The 20,478-nt window shown below is 44.2% G+C and overlaps 1 protein-coding gene across 1 annotated transcript in view; it reads right to left on the bottom strand.

The window, feature by feature from the left end:
* Positions 1-12,178, bottom strand: part of DOCK3 (dedicator of cytokinesis 3) — a 271,945-nt gene extending 259,767 nt beyond the window's left edge. Inside the window, exon 1 of the mRNA XM_054594754.1 lies at positions 12,097-12,178. Coding sequence (XP_054450729.1) covers positions 12,097-12,133 — 37 coding nt within the window. The 5' untranslated portion in view covers positions 12,134-12,178. The remainder of the gene's footprint in view (positions 1-12,096) is intronic.
* Between the last annotated feature and the right edge of the window lie 8,300 nt (positions 12,179-20,478).

Genomic DNA, 20,478 nt, shown 5'->3' with positions numbered 1-20,478 from the left:
ACTAACATCCAGAATATATTAAGAACTATTCAATACAACTTAATGACAAAAAAGGAAAACACAACAACCTATTAAAAATGGGTGAGGTACTCAGACACTCTTCCAAAGAGGACATACGAATGGCAAATAAGTACATAAAAAGATGCTCAATATCACTAATCATTAGGGAAAGCAAAGCAAACCACAATGAGCTACCAGTTTACATCCATTTGGATGGTTATTACAAACGCTTTTTTTTAAAACAGAAACTAAGTATTGGCAAAGATGGAGAAAAATAGAAATTCTTGTGCGTTGCTGGTGGGGATGTAAAATAGCGCAGGCATGATGGAAAGCAGTATGGCAGTTCCTCAAAAATAAAACAGATATAAAATTATCAAATGATTATTCTATTCCTAGGTATATACCCAAAGGATTTGAAAACAGGAGTCCAATCCTACATATTGCGATATATACCCTAGAGAACTGAGAATAGGGACACAAACAGATACTTGAACAACAATATTTATAGTAGCTTTATTCATAAGAGTCAAAAGGTAGAAACAACCCGTGTACATCAAAGGATGAATAGATAAATAAATGTAATATATATACATATAATGGACTATTATTCACTCATTAAAAGAAATTAAATTCTGATATGTGCTACAACATGGATCAACCCTGAAAACATCATGCTCAGTAACATAAGCCAGAAACAAAAAGACAAATGTTGTATGACTCTATTTACATAAAGTATACAGAATAGTCAAATTCATGGGGACAGCAGAACAAAGGTTCCCAGGAGCTGGAAGGAGAGGTATAGAGTGGGATGAAAAAAATGTTCTGGAAATAAATAGTAGTGATGGTTATACAACAATCTGAATGTATTTAATGCTACTGAATTGTATGCTTAAAATGCATACAATTTAATAAAACATAATAAAACTATTTTTAAATACTGAGGTGAGAAATTAACCGATTACTCTACATATCCAACACAGGAATCTGCTACAGTTCCTAAGAAAGCAAATCAATAAAAACAGTAAATACTTTGTGGAACAACTACAATATCAGTACCTATAGTCTCATAAAACTGTCTCATTAGAGCTTAAATATTTCAGTATGTCTAAATGTATCAAAAGATTTTCTTTACAAAAGAAAATCTATAATGCTATATGCACCCCTAAGTGCTTCTTCCCCTTCCCATACCAAAAAGTAAAACAAAACACGCCCCCTCCTGCCTGGCTTTCCTCATGACAACAAGATGGCTGCAAGAGTACCAGGTGTCCTGTGTCTACAGGCACCCACCCGGAAAGGAACTGCTCTCTGCACAGAGCAACTCTGCATCAGGCTCCATCACTCCCGGAACACTGCCTCTGTTCCCAGACAGGCATTCCTATGGAGCCAAGCCTTGACCGTGAGTCAGGAAGTTCTTTTAACAGGACTGAGTCTATCATAAAGAAACGGAATCTCACGGCAAAGGAAAGAAGGAGCAACTTTCATTTTCACACAGCTGATTATCTAGTTTCCCTTGAACAAGTTCAATTAAGGTCCAGCTTGATGTGTGGCTGAAGAGAGAAGCAAACACAAGTGAGTGGGTGGCAAATGAGAAAAAGAAAAGGATAATATTTGAAATATCAATAGCTACAGAGAAAAGAAATGTAGAGACAGAAAAAATACACTGACCCTGAGTCAAAAAGTCCCCAAAAGTCCCTGAGACCATCACAAGCAGATAAGAAAAGGAACAAACAAAAGAACCAGTAACTGGAATGAGTGATTTTCCAAGGGATTTCAGTGAGAGAGCAAACAAGTATTGCTGTATTAGCATCATAATTACTTGGTTTTTTTAGTAGTATCAAACATCAGAGAGTTCAGTTAAACAATTAATGCCCAAGAAGTTGAACTGGTAGGGGGGACACTTTATTTCTGTAATGCCTGGGGATTTATTCCTCTGAAGCAGGCATCAATTTTGAATTTTTAGAAAATCCAAACCTGTGGAGGAAATAATGCCCTATGCTGACAAGGGTGCAGTAAAACAAGTATCCTCACTGTCCTGGTATAAAATTAATTTCAAACAACGAAATGCTCAGAAGTAGATTAGGTAAATTATAGGACATCCATATGGTGGAAGAGCGGTCTTTAAAACAATGAACATTCCAGATATAAGAAAATGTTCAATAGTATAAAAGATTTAAAAGACTGTAAGACAGGATATACAGTATGGTCCTACATTTACTAAATTCCTATTTAAATGTATACACAGAAAATAAGCTGGAAATATATAATATGTTGAGAAGGGTTATGTCTGGGTAACAAAAATAAAATACAACTTACTTCTTTTTGTGTATTTTTCTATATTTACCAACATTTCTACAATGAATATGTATCTTATGTAATCAGAAGGGAAATGTTACACAGAAAAAGAAAAAACCTGAAATGTATTTAACATTGAATTCACAATATAGAAAATACAAAAAAATATATTTTAGAAAAATTCCAACAACAACAAAAAAGAATCTTTCTTGGTGCTTCTAAAGGTTTAACCTTGAGCTCTTTCGAAAAGTCAGTCACCCAAAACACAGCTTCCCCAAAAATGTCAAATGAAAGAGGTACTAGTGGGGTAAATTCGAATCACATCGCTAGTACCTGCTAAAAGGTTTCTGAACCATTGTTGTGATAACTGGGACTCCAGGCAAGACGGATTCACACTGGACTCCTAAGGCTCCCACCCAAAATTAGTCATCTGGACTCAGCCATAAGCCTTCCTAACAGGCTCAAGAAAGAGGAAAGCGAAGGGGAAAAAAGCATAGTCATGATGTCACAAACTTCTAACAACCAAATAATATTAGATATATAGCCTACCTTTTAAAATACTATTAAGATTAGCAAAGCAAAATAAAACTCTTCACTAGGTTGGACTCCTAATTAAGCGTTTACTGATCACTCACTATGTGATAGGTCCTCGGGGTTACAAACATGAAGACGAGGTTCCTTGTTCTGGAGAAGCTCAATCCCCTGAGGCAAAGAGATGCAATTAAACATGATCTAAAGGGATATATGCCAAACCAGAAGTTGGTCCAGCTGCCATGGGTGCAAGAAGCAGTGCTTATTAATATAGGGCAGACCGGAGAAGGCATCGAAGAGATGACATCTGAGCCTTTGAAGCTCGCACTCCCCAGGCAGAGAAAGGCAGCCACTGCACTCCTGTCACACTGCAACGCCGGAGCAAATCGGCAAAGGCAGGGAAGTGCTAGGCCTGTCTGGAAAAGGGTGAAGCGTCCAGCACATCTACTTGGTGTGCAGGGTGAGTGCAGGGAATTGGAAGAGAATGCCAGCAAGAAAACTCAAGAAAAGTTTGGTGCCATGTTCCTTCTGTGTCTGAAGATGAAAATGGACTTAATCTTTTCGATGCTAAAATTTCTGTATTACTCCCCACACTTAAAGTAAGGCCACACAGACCTCTTAGAAGCATCTTTCCTCCTTGGCTATAGACCAGAGTCTGGCCAAGAGCCCTTCCTAGCCCCAAAACTATCAGGTTCACAAAGGTAGCCCAGCTGCCACTGTCATGAAATGTTCAATAAGCCATCTAGATCATTTGCATTCGAAACAAGAGATAGCAAAATCTACTAGTTTATACACTGGAAGCTTTCCTCTACATAACAACATTTTTTCTGATTCTTTTCAACGTTCTTATCAGCCACTTGGAAAAGACAGAAGACAGGTTTATCAATTGTATAGACAGAGGTTCAAAGAAAAGATAGTATCATGTGGGATCACAAACTCAAGCTTCAAAAGAACTTTAGAGGTTATACTGGTGAGCCAAATACATCTAGCCCCCTCCCCAACTTAGGACCAACAGATCTGAACAGACACCTGTCCCAAAAAGACAAACAAATGGTCAACAGGTATATGAAAAGATGTTCAACTTCACTAGCTATTAGGGAAATGGAAATCAAAACTACAGTGAGCCCTGGCCAGGTTGATCAGTTGGAGCATTATCCCGTATACCAAAAAGTTGTAGGTTCAATCCCCAGTCAGGCCATATATGGGAGGCAACTGATCCACGTTTCTCTCTCACATTGATGTTTCTCTCCCACATCAATGTCTGTCTGTCTGTCTGTCTGTCTGTCTCTCCCCCCCCCCACTTCATCTTTAAAATCAATAAACATATCCTCTGGTGAGGAGTTAAAAAAAATACAATGAGATACCATCTCACACCTATTAAAATGGCTATTATCAACAAGATAGGTAATAACAAGTGTTGGAAAAGTTGTGGGAAAAAAAGAATGCTCACTTACTATTGGTAGAAATGTAAACTGGTACAGTCACCATGGAAAACAGTATGGCGAGTCCTCAAAAAATTAAGAATAGAGTTACCATATGACTGAGAAATCCCTCTTCTCTGGGTATCTACACAAGAAACTCAAAAACACATTTATTCACAAAGATATATGCAGCTCTATGTTCACTGCAGCATTATTCACAATGGCCAGGACATGGAGACACCCAAAGTGTCCTTTGATAGAGGACTAGATAAAGAAGATGCGGTGCATGTATACTACAGAATACTACACAGCCATAGGATGAAACACTACCATTTGCAACAGCAAGGATGGACCTCAAGACTATTATGCTAAGCAAAATAAGGCATTCAGAAAAAGCTAAGAACCATATGATTTCAATCATATGTGGGACATAAAACTGAAACTCACAGACTCAGACAAAAGTATGGTAGTTACAAGCAAGAAGGGGATGAGGACTAGTAAAGGGTAAAGCAGGCCAAATATTTGGTGACAGAAGATAATTTGACTTTGGGTGTAGGTACACAATGCAATATACAAGTTCAGGATAGACGAGATCTAGCTTGACCTCAATTCATAAGGAACAAAACCCAGAGTATAGTTGCTATGAATTCAATATAAGTAACTAGTATGAAATGGCAAGCTCAAAAGTCTCCAAAAATCAGGCTTTATGCCACATTAATAAAAAATGTCCAATTCAATGCTACAAATATGTGTATAAAATCTTCTACATGTCTACTACTGAGTTATATCTATCAATAATACAAATATAAATATGACACAATCTATCAATATCTTTAATGAATGGAAATGAACAGAAAATATCAGAGTACACTGTACAAAGTACACATAAGTCCTATACCATGAAACTTTTAACTTTTTCATATATGTGTATGTGCATGTATACACATACACGAGAGATAACAATTTTAAATGTATTTCTTATTGTAGACCAGTCCAAGCTTGGAAAGACATTAGTCTAATGAAACAAGATTAAACATACCACAGTAAGGTACAAAGTATCATAAAATACAAAAGTATAAAATCTCTCTGGCTGGAGAAAGAGAGGGGTATGGTCAAGGGTCTAGAAAAAATTTACAAAAATAACATCATATGAAAGGAACCTTGACAGATAGGAAAGAATTTGAGAGATAAAGACAGGGATGAAAGCACCCTGTGTAGAAGGAATTAAATATGAATAAAGACATAATGCTACAAATAATAAGAGGCATTTAACAGGTGGCAAATGTCCTGGCATATGGCAGTACTGGTATAATTAAGTCCAGACAGGATGACTTTGGGAAAGTTCAGTTTGACTAGAGTGTGAAATAGAAGTAGGTCAGCACATGAGGCTGGAAAAAAGCAAATCTGAGCCACAACATGAATAACACTTTATGAATGTTAGCTATGTCAACTAGCCCTACTTAGTTCTGGAGCCTTAAAACCTTACCTCAAAGATCCCCTACAATTCTAAAATTTTATGAATTACTAAAGGGCTATGATGCAAATTATTTATAGGAAGGCACAGAACAGAATCTTACAAGAAATGACAGGGAGTCTCTTCTATTCAGCAAGGAAGTATGTTCTAATCACAGCTATCAAATCATAAGATTGACTGTCCCAAAAAGTGGTGAGGACACTAACTAAATGTATTTGAATAAAGGTCACATGCACATACATTTGAGGTATGATACTAAGTCTACAATATAAAGCTCTGTATTTATCATACACTGATTCTTCCATCAATCTTGGTTCTCACTCATCAATCAGCAAGAGCTCATGAATGAATTTTTGAAAGAAGCAGATGGAAGCAGGGGGTTGGGATTATATTCCATTGGAGATGAGCAGGAAGACAGGAAGCTTCTGCATGGCATTTCCCAACATAGTAATTATCTTTACTAGAGTATCCTAAAGGTGATATAGCAAATCAACTGCAAGTACCTGAGCCACAGCTGAAATAATTTGGTAACGCATTCATGAAATTAAGTTCCCAGAGCCTTTATGTGAAAAAAAATCTTGCTTTTCCACACAAAATATGTCAGGAGGGGTTATGCAAGAGTCTTGAGAGCATAGTCATAAACACGTTTGTTCATTACAATAAAAGCATAACATTGGTATTAAAACCCTAATATAGCATATCCAATAATGCTTACACATTGGGAATAATTTCAGATCGAATGAAATGTCTTTATAATAAAGAAAAAAGACACAAGAATTCAAAAAAGATTCAAAATACAAACTACTAACATTAAAACTCAGCACCAATGTAAAAATATGGTGTGAATATAAAGTACTTTCAACTTCACTGACCATTCCTTTGAGACTGTCAAGCTTCAGAACGTGCCTAAAAATGCTAGAGAAAATGGTCTCACGTTTACAATTTAGCTTAATGTTTCCAAAGCATTCTCTAAAAACGCTGTATGATAAAATGAACTATAATATTTGAGTAGTCTATAGAATATTGTTGCTTATTGCCTTTTCTATTAAAAATGTTTGTAATTTCCAGGTATCATTTCCTGTTTGCTTTACGGCATGATAGAGCGAAACAAAGACCTCTCGGTTTGGGAAGGCACTCGATAAACGATTGCTAAGTTCAACTTCTTTCCTCCCTACTAACAATGCCTTTAAAACAGGGCAACAGTACCCAACGTATTTCTCAAGGCTATTAAAAACTTGCCTTCTGACATGTCATGCCCTAACTCTGTACTCATTAGCAATGCAAATCACTGCATTCAGAATCATAACACTAAATGCCTATGTAGGTTTATAAAAATGTTTAATACAGAAATAAAATTTCTTGTGAAGGGGCGGGGGATGGGTGGAGGTGGATGAGGCTATAAGGGGGATATATGGTAAATGGGAAAATACAATAAAAAATAAACTATTAAAACGATTTTTTCATTTTTAAAAAAGAAATAAAATCCCTTTAATATAACTATCCAATTTATTGAAAACTCTGTAGAGAATGCCTTATCTTTTGAACCAGAGATATACACTACGGAAAAACTCCTTTCAAAGGGAACACCATGTAATGAAAGAAACCGTGACTCGGAATCACTAAATTCAAATCTCCACTCCGGACTTACTGGCCTCAGCACCTTAGATGACAGCCCCTTAACTTCTCTCAGCTTATAAAAGATTCCTTCTCATCCGCTTATAAAAGAGGGGAGCGGTGACATTATGGTAAAGGCTCAAGTGGAGTCGTGTTGCGGAAGCTCCCTGTAAACACTAAACCATAGCACATCAAGCACATCCTCACTTTTCAGAACAAAATTAAGTCCGGGATATGTGACATCTCTCTACCCCTAGAGGATGCCTTTACCTCTGAGATCAGGAGGCCCTTTCAGGGGCTTCAAAGGCTGAGGTTGCCTCATGGAGCAAGTAACTAAGGAGTCCACTACCCTCACCGTATTGCACTGAGTTGTAGCTCATTTACCAACAGATTTAGTGAAATTTTGTGAACACTGGTTCTCTCAGCTCCCACAGAAGCTTTACAAATTGAATTTCTTTTAAAGACTCAAAGCCTAAAAAAGAAAACACACACACACACAACAATGTTGGGTTCCTCCCTCCCCCAATCTGGAGAAAATACAGCAAAAGGAAGTTAGGTAAAACAGAAAATGTGCATTACTTTTTAAATTATAAAAAATAAATATGACATTACAAAGCTAAAATATAATGCATTCTGGTGGTAATAAGAAAAAATTTTCAAGGTCTACTAAGTGGGGATTAGGAAAGAATAAGCAACAAATGCCCTGAATTATTTAAAAATGTACCTCATGAAGCAGAATAAACAAGATGACCTTCTGAAGCAGTTTCCACTGCTAAGATGCCAAACTCATTCAAACCTTTACTGCTATTCTACTGTAGGAGCTTAATTACAAACATTGTTTTACTTGTCAGTGGTGTTTGCTGCTGCTGTTAGAGAACAGGAAAAGCATTTTCTTGGTCTTTAGTTTCCATATTTGGTAGTATAGGTGCAATCAATATATGAAAAGACATGTTTCACAAAAATAGCTGGATGTTTTTCACCTAATGTACTTTAGAACAAGAAGCTTCTTGGAAAGGTAAAATAAAAAATGAAAGGATGCAAGGGTTTCCAAGCATTCACAGCAACAGAAAGAAAAGCAGACAATCTCTAGGAGGAAAAGAGACATAAGGAGTCAGAATATGGAGTCAAGTGTTCAGTAAAGAAGAGCAGCTTGTACAACTGGGGCTGTTCTTTTCCTTCTAGAAAAGAACAGCAAGAGAGTCAAGTGTATCACAAAATGTTGCCCATTACCAAGAAGAAATTTAAGGGGAACAGTCAATTGTTGAAGGACAAAAAAGGACTAACAGCCTCTGAGGTCCCGTTTCTCCGTCTGTATAATGAAGACAACAACAGCACAGCTCTGGGGATCTACATAGTGTACCGTAAGTGAGGATCCCCGCACACTGACCGGCTGACTTTTTTGATCCTCAAAAAAGGGCAGTTTTCTCCCCTCCCTCTAAAGGCAATCACAGGATATTAAATTGAAAGAAAAGCTTAGATATCACCTTCTCCTGAATTGATAAATCAAATAATTTTAAAATGTTAATAGGCTATACAACATTTCTAAATGATAAAAAATGTAAAAGGTACTGAGATATTACTACAGTACCTCAAAAACCTTACCAATGTCAAGCCTTATCAGTACAATGGGAAAAACTCCTTCGCCTGCCGCAACGAGGGCTCCTTCCCTCACCAGCAGCCGAGCAATCCCTCCAGTTACAGGGAAGTACATGTAAGCGCTCTCTCCTTGCTGGAAAGGGGAATGGGTTAGCAAGCAGAGACAAATCTGTGCTCCAAGTTGATCATAAAAATCAAAGCTGAAACTCAAAACATTTTCTCCTAGGAATAATAATAATGGTTTGATTTTTCAAGCTATCAATTAAAGAAATAATGCAGCTAACATACCACTTTTAGTTAACTATTCTCATTTTATGTACAATATTAAGTCTGTTTAGTTTTTTTCCATAAAATACATATTTTTCATTTTCACCAATAACTTTATTGGTTTGGATATTTTGAGTGTGTTGGCTATCTCCTGCTATTGGCTTCTAGTGGGTAAAGGCCAGGGGTGCTGCTAACCATCTTCCAACACATAAGACAATCCCACAAAGAATTAGTTGGCCAAAATGTCAACAGTACCAAGAAACTTCACAAACCACTTTTGGCACATTCCATCAGTAACAGCACCTTCTCCATACATTGCACAAATCTTTTATTGTGTTTCAGCTGCATTTTTACTTTTCTTGAAATAATAGTGCATAATACACTGAAAACGTTGTGGATTTTCTTCCATCTTCAGTATTAAAATGGCTGCACAATAATTCTCAAATTTTGATTTTTTTTTTAATCTGCGCTGATGCCATACGATCTAACAAAATTGTTTTGAGTGAAGTTAACCACTAAGCACTACTAGAGCCATGGTACAGAAAAAACTAAACAAACTTCTTGGCCAATCCAAAAAATTGAACTGGATTTTATGAAAAGGCCTAGGAATGTAGTTCTAACATGCTTACATGGGGAAAAAATGTATCCTGAGTTCTGAACAACTGATACAAGAACTTTCAGATCATAACTGAGGAAGAGACAGTAGATGAAAGGGACGAGACAAGAGAGTTGCCTTGTTTGGCAGAAAAGGTAGCTAAATTATACTAAATTACAGCTGCTAATGCCTTCAGAATAACTCTCTCTCACTTAACATACATTTAAGTCTTTCCTGTACCCATGATGTGCCCTTCCACAGCAAATAACAATTTTTCTAAAGCTAAACCCACAGTCCAAGGAAAACAAGCATTTCACTCCATCTTTCTCAATAAATCGTCAACCAAATCCTAGTACCCTGAGATTCACACATGCCAACCTTGATTACCTTGCACTGCCTCCTTCTTAGAACGCACCTGAGGAAATAGCTACCTAGTGTTATTATTACTCTAAGTACTAAAGGAAAAAGAAAACATTAACATTTATTAAGCACTTGGTAGGCTCTCATTTGATTTTCACAACCCTGTAGGTAAATATTATCTCCATTTTACACATTAAGAAAATGGTGTTCAAGTGGCTGGCCAGGTAGCTCGGCTGATAAGACCATCATCCCAATACACCAAGGCTATGGGTTCGATCCCTGGTCGGGGCAGATACAAGGCTCAACCAGTGAAGCATCAGTAAGTGAAACAACATATCAATGTTTCTCTCTTCCTCTCTCTTTCTCTTTTTCCCTTCCTCATTCTCTCTCTAAAAAATGATCAGTAAACTTTTTTAAAAAGAAAGAAAATGATGTTCAATAACTTGCTCACAACACCAGTAAAGAGAAGCCAAGACTCACAACTCTGCGAATTCCACTAATTTAGGGGTCCTCCCCAAAATGAAAGAAATTAGGTGCCACTGGACAGTTGACCACTTTCACAACAATTATTACTTATTACAGTTAACCAGTTCTGAGAGCACGTTATGTAGAAGACAGACCAGCTCCTCCACTGCACAGAACCCCCTTAGTGTTTCGGGAAAGCTCCAGGGGAGCGCGCAAGCCGTCCCCAGAGGTGAGTCCTCCTCTTGGCATCACCTCCCATTCGGCCTCAGCAGAGGCCCAAGGACTCGGGCTCCTCCGAGGCCTCCCCCGCAGCACGGCTGCTTGACACCCCAGAAAGTCACCTCCCCAAACGAGGCTTTCTACCAGCACGCTCTCACTGCCGGCCCTTCCATTTAAATAAATCCCGTTTTCGCACAGCGTGCCTGATGGTAGTCCCAAACATTTGTTACCACTGCCAGTTTGAAAAGTGATTCTGTACTGAACTGTGAACTAAATCTTGATTTAGCTGCAGTAAAAATGGGAAACAAAAATCTGTGGCTAGACAGATTACCCGTCTATACTTTTCCATTACAACTTAGAGGGCGAAAAACTGTACACCGAACATGTTAAATCTGTTTCTAACTGAACGAGATGACAGGTGACTTACAATAATGCAATGCGACTGAGCTCCTCTATCATGTAATTGCCACAAAACACTAACACTATAAAAGCAAAACGTTCAATCCCTCCAATTATTTAACACTTTTAAAAGATGTTAAATGTTTTAAGAACTGTTTAGCTTCTGTAGTTTAACACTTGTAACATTAAAAAAGGGGATTCTAAAAAAGAGGAACAACGGGCTCATCTAAAAACAGGTCTGTTTGTTTTTAACAAAGCTGGGACTGTAATACACACCACATTTAACATTGAGCCATGTCTAAAATCACTTCCCACTGTAATTCTCTGTAATGCCTAAAACAAAACAAACTAAAACGGATCAGACATCTGAAGTCAATGTCTGCAAATTGTGGATAAGGAAAATGATGTCAACGGTTTCTTTATTTTATTTTATTTTGTAATGTTCCAGACCAAAAATAAACATTGGGTTCATCAACCCAGGTGCGGAAGCTCCTTAAATTGAGGCTTGGGAGAGGAGAGAACAGATTTCCAGAATTTGGCGTCCGGGGTGAGGCTACCCAGCGCCCCACACCAGCTACCGCGGGCGGCCGCCGGCCCTGCCCACCCCTCCCGCCCGCCGCACCTGCCGAGCCCGCGGCGCCAGCGCCCCCTGCCGCCCTCCCCGCGCCCCGAGGCCCCATCCCACCCCCGCGCCCGGTGCCCCGCGCCCGCGCCGCCCCCACTCCGCGCTCGCCCCGCGCCGAGGCCGCGCAGCCGGCGGGCGGGGTCTCGCGGGCGCGAATCGAGGCGGGGCCGGCCCGGGGCCGAGAATACCGGCGCGTCGCCCCAAACCCCCACCGCGGCCAGGCCGGAGCTTCACCTACCTACGCCGTATTTCTCCTCCTCCGTGGGGGTCCACATGGCCGGGCCGGGCGCGGCGCCGCGGGCGCGGCGGCCGGACGACAGCGCGGCGGGCACGGCCGCGGGCCCGGCTGTGGCGCACCGCAAGCCGAGGCGGGGGCGGTCAGGCGGCGCGGGGCAGTGGGCGGCGCATCCCTCACAGGCCGCCCGGGATGCTGCTGCCGCCGCCGCCGCCACGTCCAGACCGCGGGGCTCCCCTGGCGGCCCAGTGGTCCCCGGCGGCGCGGGCAAGGGCTCGCCACCTGTCCGCCGCTGCTGGTCCCGAGCCGCCGCTCGTTCTTCACAGCTCCGCTGCTCAGCTCTCGGCGCCGCCGCGGTTCGGCTCGCCTCAGCGGGCTCGCAGGACGCCCGCGCATGCGCTACTCCCCGGCGCGCGGGGGCTCGCGCTGCCCGGGCTCGCGCCGCCCGAGCCCGCGCGAGAGCCCACCCGCCGCTGCCGCGCGCCAGCGGAGGGAAATCCGCGAGAGGCGATTGGACAGCACGGCGGAGGTCCGGACTGGCTCCTCGGCCCACCCAGGGCCCTGGGCCGCAGCGGGCGAAGGAGGAGGCTGGCCTGGGCAGGTGGGAAGCCCTTGAGCCCCCGCGGCCTCCGCGTCCACTGCCTCCCGCCGGGCACGTCGAGATTGCCGCGGGCCCCCTGGCTGGAGAGGGAAGAGCCCAGAAGGCAGGGAATGATGCCGTTTTTAGATCCATCCCGGGGTCACCCACAGAGTTATCACGGCCCCGGCCCCGAAAGGCCCCCGGGGTGGGGTAGCCACGGGATCTCCAGGTGGGGCATACTCGTGCTCCAGGCTCTTGGGTCTGTAGGAGGCCTTCCAGGCCTTTGTTTCGCTGCGTTAGCCTGCGTGGTAAATGTTTGGGGACTGAACGATCGCAGTCGCCGTCCGAGTAAGGAAGCGCTTGCTCCTTGGGATCAGGGGTTCCTGCCCGGGGCACTGCCTCTGCCCTGCAGGCCATTCTGGGTTTCTGGCTCGGTCCCAAAACTTTCCTCCTTTCTCTCCTCCCTTAGAATTTCATTGTTATGCTACAGATACCACCTGGTGACACTAGGTCAATGATTCATCAAAGACCATTGTAGTCTGGCAACTGCAGACATCCTTTCCAACGACGTCTGGACCACATGATGTCCCCAGCTTTCATACCAGCAGATCCATCCATCTCTGTTACCTGCACTACGAAGTCATCCCTCACTATTACTCTTAGACGCCCCCACTCTCCAAAGTCCAGCTCAGTGCCTCGTCCCCAGGAAACCTTCCCTGATCCTGCAGCCAGCAGGCTGGATCCTTTGCCCCTTTTGCCTGGGATTCCAGAAGTGTGCGTTTGTGCCTTATAGCTCCTGTAAGACTGTCAGCTCCCAAATGGCAAGCTCCAGGTGAAAGTTAACTTTCTGGTCCCTCAGCACCCAGTCTAGCACCTGACACACACTTGTTGAGTAGGAAGCAAGACAAATACAAACATATCTTGGTAACTGACAAATCTTGTTGCTTCTCCCTTCACGATGTCTTTTATGATTGGTTACTCCTCTCCGGCCTGACCAAGCTCACCTGGATTACAGTAGTCCCCCATAATTCCCAGTATTCGTGGGGGGATACATTCCAAGACCCCCAGTAGATGCCTGAAACCCCGGATAGTATTAAACCCTATGTTTTTCCCTACACACACATACATATTCAGTTAAAGGAAGCACTGTACATCTTCTCTTTGGCATACCCAAATTTCCAGCATCACTGCTTTTGCACTCTGGGGCCATCAGTGAGTAAATGCTACTTGAACACAAGCACTGCAATACTGGTACATGCCAGTGAATCTGATAACCCAAGCGGCTGCTAAGTAACTAATGGGAGGAGAGTGTCTACAGCGTGAATATGCTGGACAAAGGGATGATTCATACCCCAGATGGAATTTCATCTCACTACTCACAACAGCATGCAATTTAAAATTTATGAATTGTTTATTTCCAGAATTTTCCATTTAATATTTTCATGCCGCGGTAGAAGATAGGTAACTGATACTGCAGAAAGTGAACCCGTGGATAAGGGGGACAAATATATTGCCACAGACTCCGAGTTCCTAACCTGTAGATTCTTCCTCCCATCAGTGAAGGCTGCTCACTCCTGCCCCCAGAAAAGGTTCTGTAAATGATTTGCTGAATAGCTAGATACTTTTTTTTCTGTTGGTCCAAAAACATAATAAAAGAGCTATCCTTATTTATCTAGCTACCTGATATCCAGGAAGATAGTCCCTACCCAATGGCTACCATGGAATGTGTATCGTGGAATGAAGCCACATTCCCACAAAGCTACCCAGCAAGTGGGACCAAGTTACACAGACCTTCTGAACAACCTTAAAGTTCTTATTTCATCCTCAAGTTTCACTCCATTAGCTGATGTATGTGATGGCAGCCTCAGAGCCTAAGGGCAGGTTTTCCGAAAGTCTCCTCCCTGGTTCCAGTCTGAACTCATCTTAGATGGCAGCTTCCCCAGGTGAAGACAGTCCCAAGCTGCAACTACACACCTCAACTCTGAGGGCACCTGATAAGTCTCAGACTCCTACGGTCTTGCTGTTTGGGCTAAATTTAGGTTGTTTTCTTGAGCATAGCACATGTCGCGGAGAATCGGCCTTCAGCAGGACTGTGCACCTGCTCTCCTGTACCCACAGCATCTGCTCTGATGCCTTCTTCAGGCACTCAGTGCCCCGGAGACTCTCAGTTGGCTCTCACCCTCACATACACACCCCTCCCAGCTGGTGAGCTGACCTCCAGCTTCCCTCGGAGCATCACGCCCCTCGGCACCCTGCCCTCCCCTCTTCCCACTCACTTGTATGTCCTCACCACTCACCCACCCAGGTGCACTGTCTGCTCCTTCTCAGAATCCCCAGGAGCCCACTGCGTCCTTGTTCCCTGTTCTTCGTTTTTACTCTGTTCTGCCCCACAGGCTCCTGTGGCCCCAGGAACACCCGCCCTGTCAGTACCCTCAGTCCCTATTCCCTCTCCTTTCCTCCTCTTTGTCTGACTGAGAAGGAGAATCATCCACTCCAGATCCTTTTATTTCAACGCAATTCATTTGACTCAGTCCCCAAAGGTCTGCCTTCTGACCCTGTCACCTACCGAAACTGCTCTGCCAGATGTTCCCTGGGCCATGCCAGCTCCAGACATAAGCATTCGCTATTTCCTGGCACCAACTGGGCCTTTGCAAACAGTACCCCTCAGCCCATGTGCTCTCCTCTCAAAACATGGGTCCTCCTCACCTTTCAAGGGCCACTTCTCCCAGGAAAGCTCCCCCACCCCGCCCTTGGCTGAAGGGGGTTCGCTCCCCCATGAGGGCCTTTCCTGTAGCACGTCCTCATCCTGCCCTCCCCCAAGAGATCACATGTGCCCCCCTTGCACATTGAAAAATATCTGTTTCCCTCTTCAGTGACAAAGGTTGCTCCTCATTCAGTTTTATCCCACACGGGCTAGTATATGACCTTCTCCATAACAGGAATCCAACTCCAATATACTCTTGGGTGAATGATCCGCCTGTATACTTCCCAAGAACATAATGAAATGGGTTGGAAAAAAGAACTGAGCAGTTTGCTTCAGCCAGTCACAAATCTCCAAATTCAGAAACTTGAGTTAATTAGAGTAAATTTCCTTGATGTAAGCATATTGGCTTTAATTAAAAATTCATTGAGCTATCCTATTGGGGAGCCATATAAAAGATAAGCACAGTGGAACAATTTGTCTAAGAAACAAAAAAGTTTGCAGTTTGACCTAGCATGCCACTATTACTTTGGGGTTGAACTCATTACCTCAGATGATAAATTGCAACTTAATGAGGGGAAAGGGATCAAGTTTTCAGCAGGAAATTCTTTAAGATTGGTGGATATTAAAAATAGCACATAACCAAACCCATTGTATACATAATGCAGAAAGCATCATCTTTTTCTGTTAAATGGAACTTAACTTTATCAACAATTTTTTAACATAAGCCAACTCCATGATGATAAAGCCCCCACCACCTTTGGCAAATGAGACCGGCCCTCTACAAAGCCGGAGGTACTACACTTATCTCCCCTCCTTGTTTTCTGCTGCCTGGAGAATCGGCAGCGTTTAAGGAGCCAGCCAGTCTGATGACTCAGCTCATAATACAATGTGTGGCCACAAAGATGATGTTTATTCCGGAGCATTCTGGAGGCTCTTGCTACCGGAGTCGGCAAGCAGTAGGCAAGCAGCACACGATGCTCATTCTCCTGAGGCTCTGGCCCCAGTGCCGGAGCAGCGCTCACCTCCCTCCCCCCAGCAGCCGACCCCTTCTGGTGCTCTGCCCAAGCGGAACAGTGGGAAAACGTCACAGACCTGCAGTGGGGGCAGAGGCAGGCCCAGGTGAAGCACAGGTTGTAGCGGTGACGTTCCACCTTCTCTGGATCAGGAGCTGCCTGCAGCTAGAGTTCATGCCCCCCTGCAGGCCAGGGGCAGGTGGTGGGCGGCTCCCCACTCCTCTCTGCCCTGCTGGGTTCGCTGAGGGGCAGGCCTGCTCTGGTTAACAAAGCGTCAGAGAGCTAGTGTTCTTTGCAGGAGAGAGACACCCAGGCTAGTCTGACCGCCCCCCGCCCCCCGCCCGCCCACCGCTCCTTATGTTCCCCCAAAGCAACAACTTTTAGGAAAACTACTCTCAGGAAGCAACATTGGAACAAAGGTCTACCGGGGCAGGTTAACCCAGCGATGGTTGATGATGTTAGGGTCCTTTCACATGAAGAGATCTACGTGACTAAGAGGGTATTATTAGTATTTTTTGCTTTAAAGTTTGTTGCCTCTGAGTATCTTTGCAGCAGGGAGGGGCTAAGGAAGAGTGTGAAAAAGGGACAGATTAAGCTGTGCAATATTTCATGATTTTCCCTAAAATGACAAACTTTAGCCATCTGTTCCTATTTTATCAACCTCATTCAAAATACTTAAATGCAGATTCCTTGCAGTTAACCAGGTTCTTTCAAATGAGAAATGACCAAAGCGTCCCTGATTTCAACTTCTGGAGGCTGAAGTGGCGCTTCTGGATGGCCCATCACTGTCAAGTCCCAGGGCGAGGAACACCCCTGATGTGTCACCGGCTCCTCCATGCGTCCTCCCTGCCCTCTCAAGACCCGGAGCTGCCTGGAGCCACTGCCACGCAGGGTCCCTTTTGGTGCCCTCGGTGCCCAGCCCGCAGGGACTGGCACATAGCGGGCGCTCAATAAATATTGCTCGAACGAGTCATTTTTTTCCCAGAAATGTATACCATTGTTCCAATACAGTTTTTGTTGGTTTGTTGTTTGTTTCTGTCCAGGAAAATGGGAGGAGATAAAATTAAAAAAAAAAATCCTCTTGGCAGGAAGGGCAAGTAGATAGAAACTTGGCACTACTTTGTTCTCCTTTCCCTTCAGAGGAAATAACTGTGCCCTTGAATTTCTGCAATAAGTCACCAAGGAGAAATTGAAATTAAAAAACCTTGGAGAGTAATTAGCCACAAAACGTTCTAATGTCAAGAAGTGAATTTTATAGGACCATATTTATAATATTAATTGGGCCTCTGCATGGCCAAATGGTGAAATTATTGCTCCGATACAAATAGGCCCAAAAGAGAAAAACAGCCCAAAATAGCACAGATATTGCAATTCAGGACAGAGGTAATTTCTCTACACATAAAAAGCAACCAATTGCAATGCCTTCACCAATTCGCTTGAGTTAAGTGCAAAGCAAAGCCTGTTCCACGTGGCACCACCTACCCTGTCTCTGAATCGCTCTGGGTCTATAAAAGGAACAGAGACTGTCCCCACCACTTCACACGCTTTTCCCATTGAAGTGCGGAAAATTTTAATCAATCACTCACCACATATTTATTGAACACTTACTATGGACCAGGTCCGGAGCAGGAAACGTTCATTGTCCTTCCTGTCACAGAGTTTACCATCTAGCTGAGGGGGGCAGGGGTGGGGGGAAGAGACATTGAACCAATTATCCCACAAATGAATCTCTAATTAAAGGCATAAGTATGAGGACAGAAGAATATAGCGTATAAAGGGAGTATTCACCAGGGGGCCTGACCTAGTTAGGTAAGTCAGGGAAGACTTCTTGGAGGAAACCATGTGTAAATTGGAACCTGACAATGCAGATGAATCAGCCAAGTAAAGGAGAGGAGGCGCTCTGGGCAGAGAGAGCAGCATTTGGGGAGGCAGGTCTGGTGAGGAGGGAGCTTGGTATGTCCCAGATACGAAAAGGCCAGCGTGACCGGGATGTGACAGGTGAGCAAGCAAGTGGATGGTGGGAAGAGATGTGGCTGGAGCGGGAGGCAGGGCCATGTCTTGGGGAAGCAACTGTGCCAGACCCTGGGCCGGAAGCAGAGACGAGAGATGGGAGTAAGAGGGGGCCCCGCGATCAGGCCCCGGGCTTGTTGGGGGGCAACCTAGGCAAAGGCCCACCCCCTTTGAGTTCTGGGCTCAGCCGCACCATTGCACATTCCCCAATTCTCCAAGCACCCAACTAAGGCTGTGCAGACCCACTGCTCCCCCAGGACCCCTCCAGGCTTCCCCTCCTCTTTAAGCCAATCTCTCCTTAATTCTCAGGATGGTTCACCTGGGCACAGGCCACACGCTCAGCTCCCGGGCTCAGAGGGGTCGAGCCCTTTCTTCCCAGGGGGGCCAACTCTCCAGAGCCTAGGAGGGGATCTGGGCCCCACTGCTTCAACTGTCACCTCAACACCTTGCTTGCCAGCCCCAGCCCAGCCCAGACTAAGGGTCTAGGGAAAGAGTAGCGTGAAGCACGCCAAGGAACAAATGGCCCTTCATTCGATCGGGGTCCACTGCTAATCTCTTCCTTGAGAAACATTTAACAGAGGACACAAAAACAAATTCTTTACCTTCGATGTGCACTCAAAACAAGCAGGACCCTGACTTGGGTGTAGAAGGACCATTACCCACTCTGCTACCACTGAGGAAGGGCAATGCTGAAAAATGGGGAGTAATTTGCTCTCTAATTAGCACAGAGGGGTAGATCAGCATGTCCACCATGCAGTCATGGATTCTGGAGCGCTCAGGGAAGTGGTCTTGGTCAGAAAACCTGTCCTACCAGGAGCCACAGTGATTTTTCACAAAAACTTGATACCAGGTGGCCCTTGCTGAAACCTCAACCCCAACCGGTCTGTCTAGGCCACTGCCAGTCCTTGGACTTATAATTTGAGCTTTAAGTGACCTAATATCAATGAGTGGAGCTTGAGGTCTCTAGGTGTATATCCAGCTCTGGAGGCTTCCCAGCTGGGCAAGCAAGCAGCTTAACCTCTCTGACAGTAGTTTCCTCCTCCGACAAGGGGGACTAATAACAGATTCTACCCAGGGATGTGCATGAGGATGGCACCTGTGAAGCTCTCAGCATTCCCAGGGCAAACATGCACTGCATACTGGAACCTCACTCCTGGCCCTCCCACTCCTCTGGCTCCCCAGAAACGCTGGGTCTCCTTGCATTTGGGGAAGCAGGCTGTGAGAGCTGATTTGGTCACCCCACCCAGCTGGGCTGGCCTCCTGGGTCCGCCTCTCACCAGCTGGCACTTAGCTCAACACCAGCCCTTCTCTTTGTTCAACACCAAAAGGTATTGATTTCCCTGAGCTATTTTCATGATGCCTTGAGAACCACATAAGCCCTCGGTTCTGCTCCATGAGCACCAACCACATCCTCTGCTCATAGCCAGTCTTCCTAGAGCCACGGGGTCTTCAGCTGCCAAGGCTTAGCTCTGTTTCATTTTGCACCGGTTTAAAGGTCAAACATGAACCTCTCCCCATTATTGTACCGTCTTGTCACACAGACTCTGTTTCATGCATTAGTCACAGTCTTGCTATCAAATTAAATATTCCTTGGTGGTTATTTTTAGAGAAATCTTTACCTAACTCGATGTGGCACAATGATGTGTGTGCACCCACAGTTCTGGAACCCAGGTGTTACCAGGCGGGCTCCAAGTCGTGTGAGGGCTCAGGCTCCTCTAGAAAGCAGCCGTCTGCGGAGCAGCGGAGGTGTGGCCTGGCCCTCACCGTGGAATCCCCTGCCCGTGCGAAAACAGTGAATACCCAAGCTCCTGAGGAGCTGACCGCTCATCAGCGAGTCCACCGAAGGCCCGAAGGCGGATCTTGGCGCGATCGGGGGTTAAGCAAAGCATGCTCGTGCCGTCTCAGCCGCTTGTTTCACTCTTGTTTCACTCGCTTCTCATTCCCAGTGTTGGTTGGGCCAAAAAGTCCATTTAGGTTTTTCCATAAAACAGAAGACACATTTTTCATTTTCACCAAAATAACTTTATTGATTTGGATATTATTAATATGTTGCCCACAATTAGCTTCTAGTGGGTAGA

The sequence above is a fragment of the Pteronotus mesoamericanus genome, unplaced genomic scaffold, assembly GCF_021234165.1.
Source record: "Pteronotus mesoamericanus isolate MK-2021 breed Mesoamerican mustached bat unplaced genomic scaffold, CSHL_Meso_final scaffold_533, whole genome shotgun sequence".
NCBI lineage: Eukaryota > Metazoa > Chordata > Mammalia > Chiroptera > Mormoopidae > Pteronotus > Pteronotus mesoamericanus.
The sequence above is the reverse complement of the archived record's forward strand: the minus strand, read 5'-3'. Positions and strand labels throughout refer to the sequence as shown.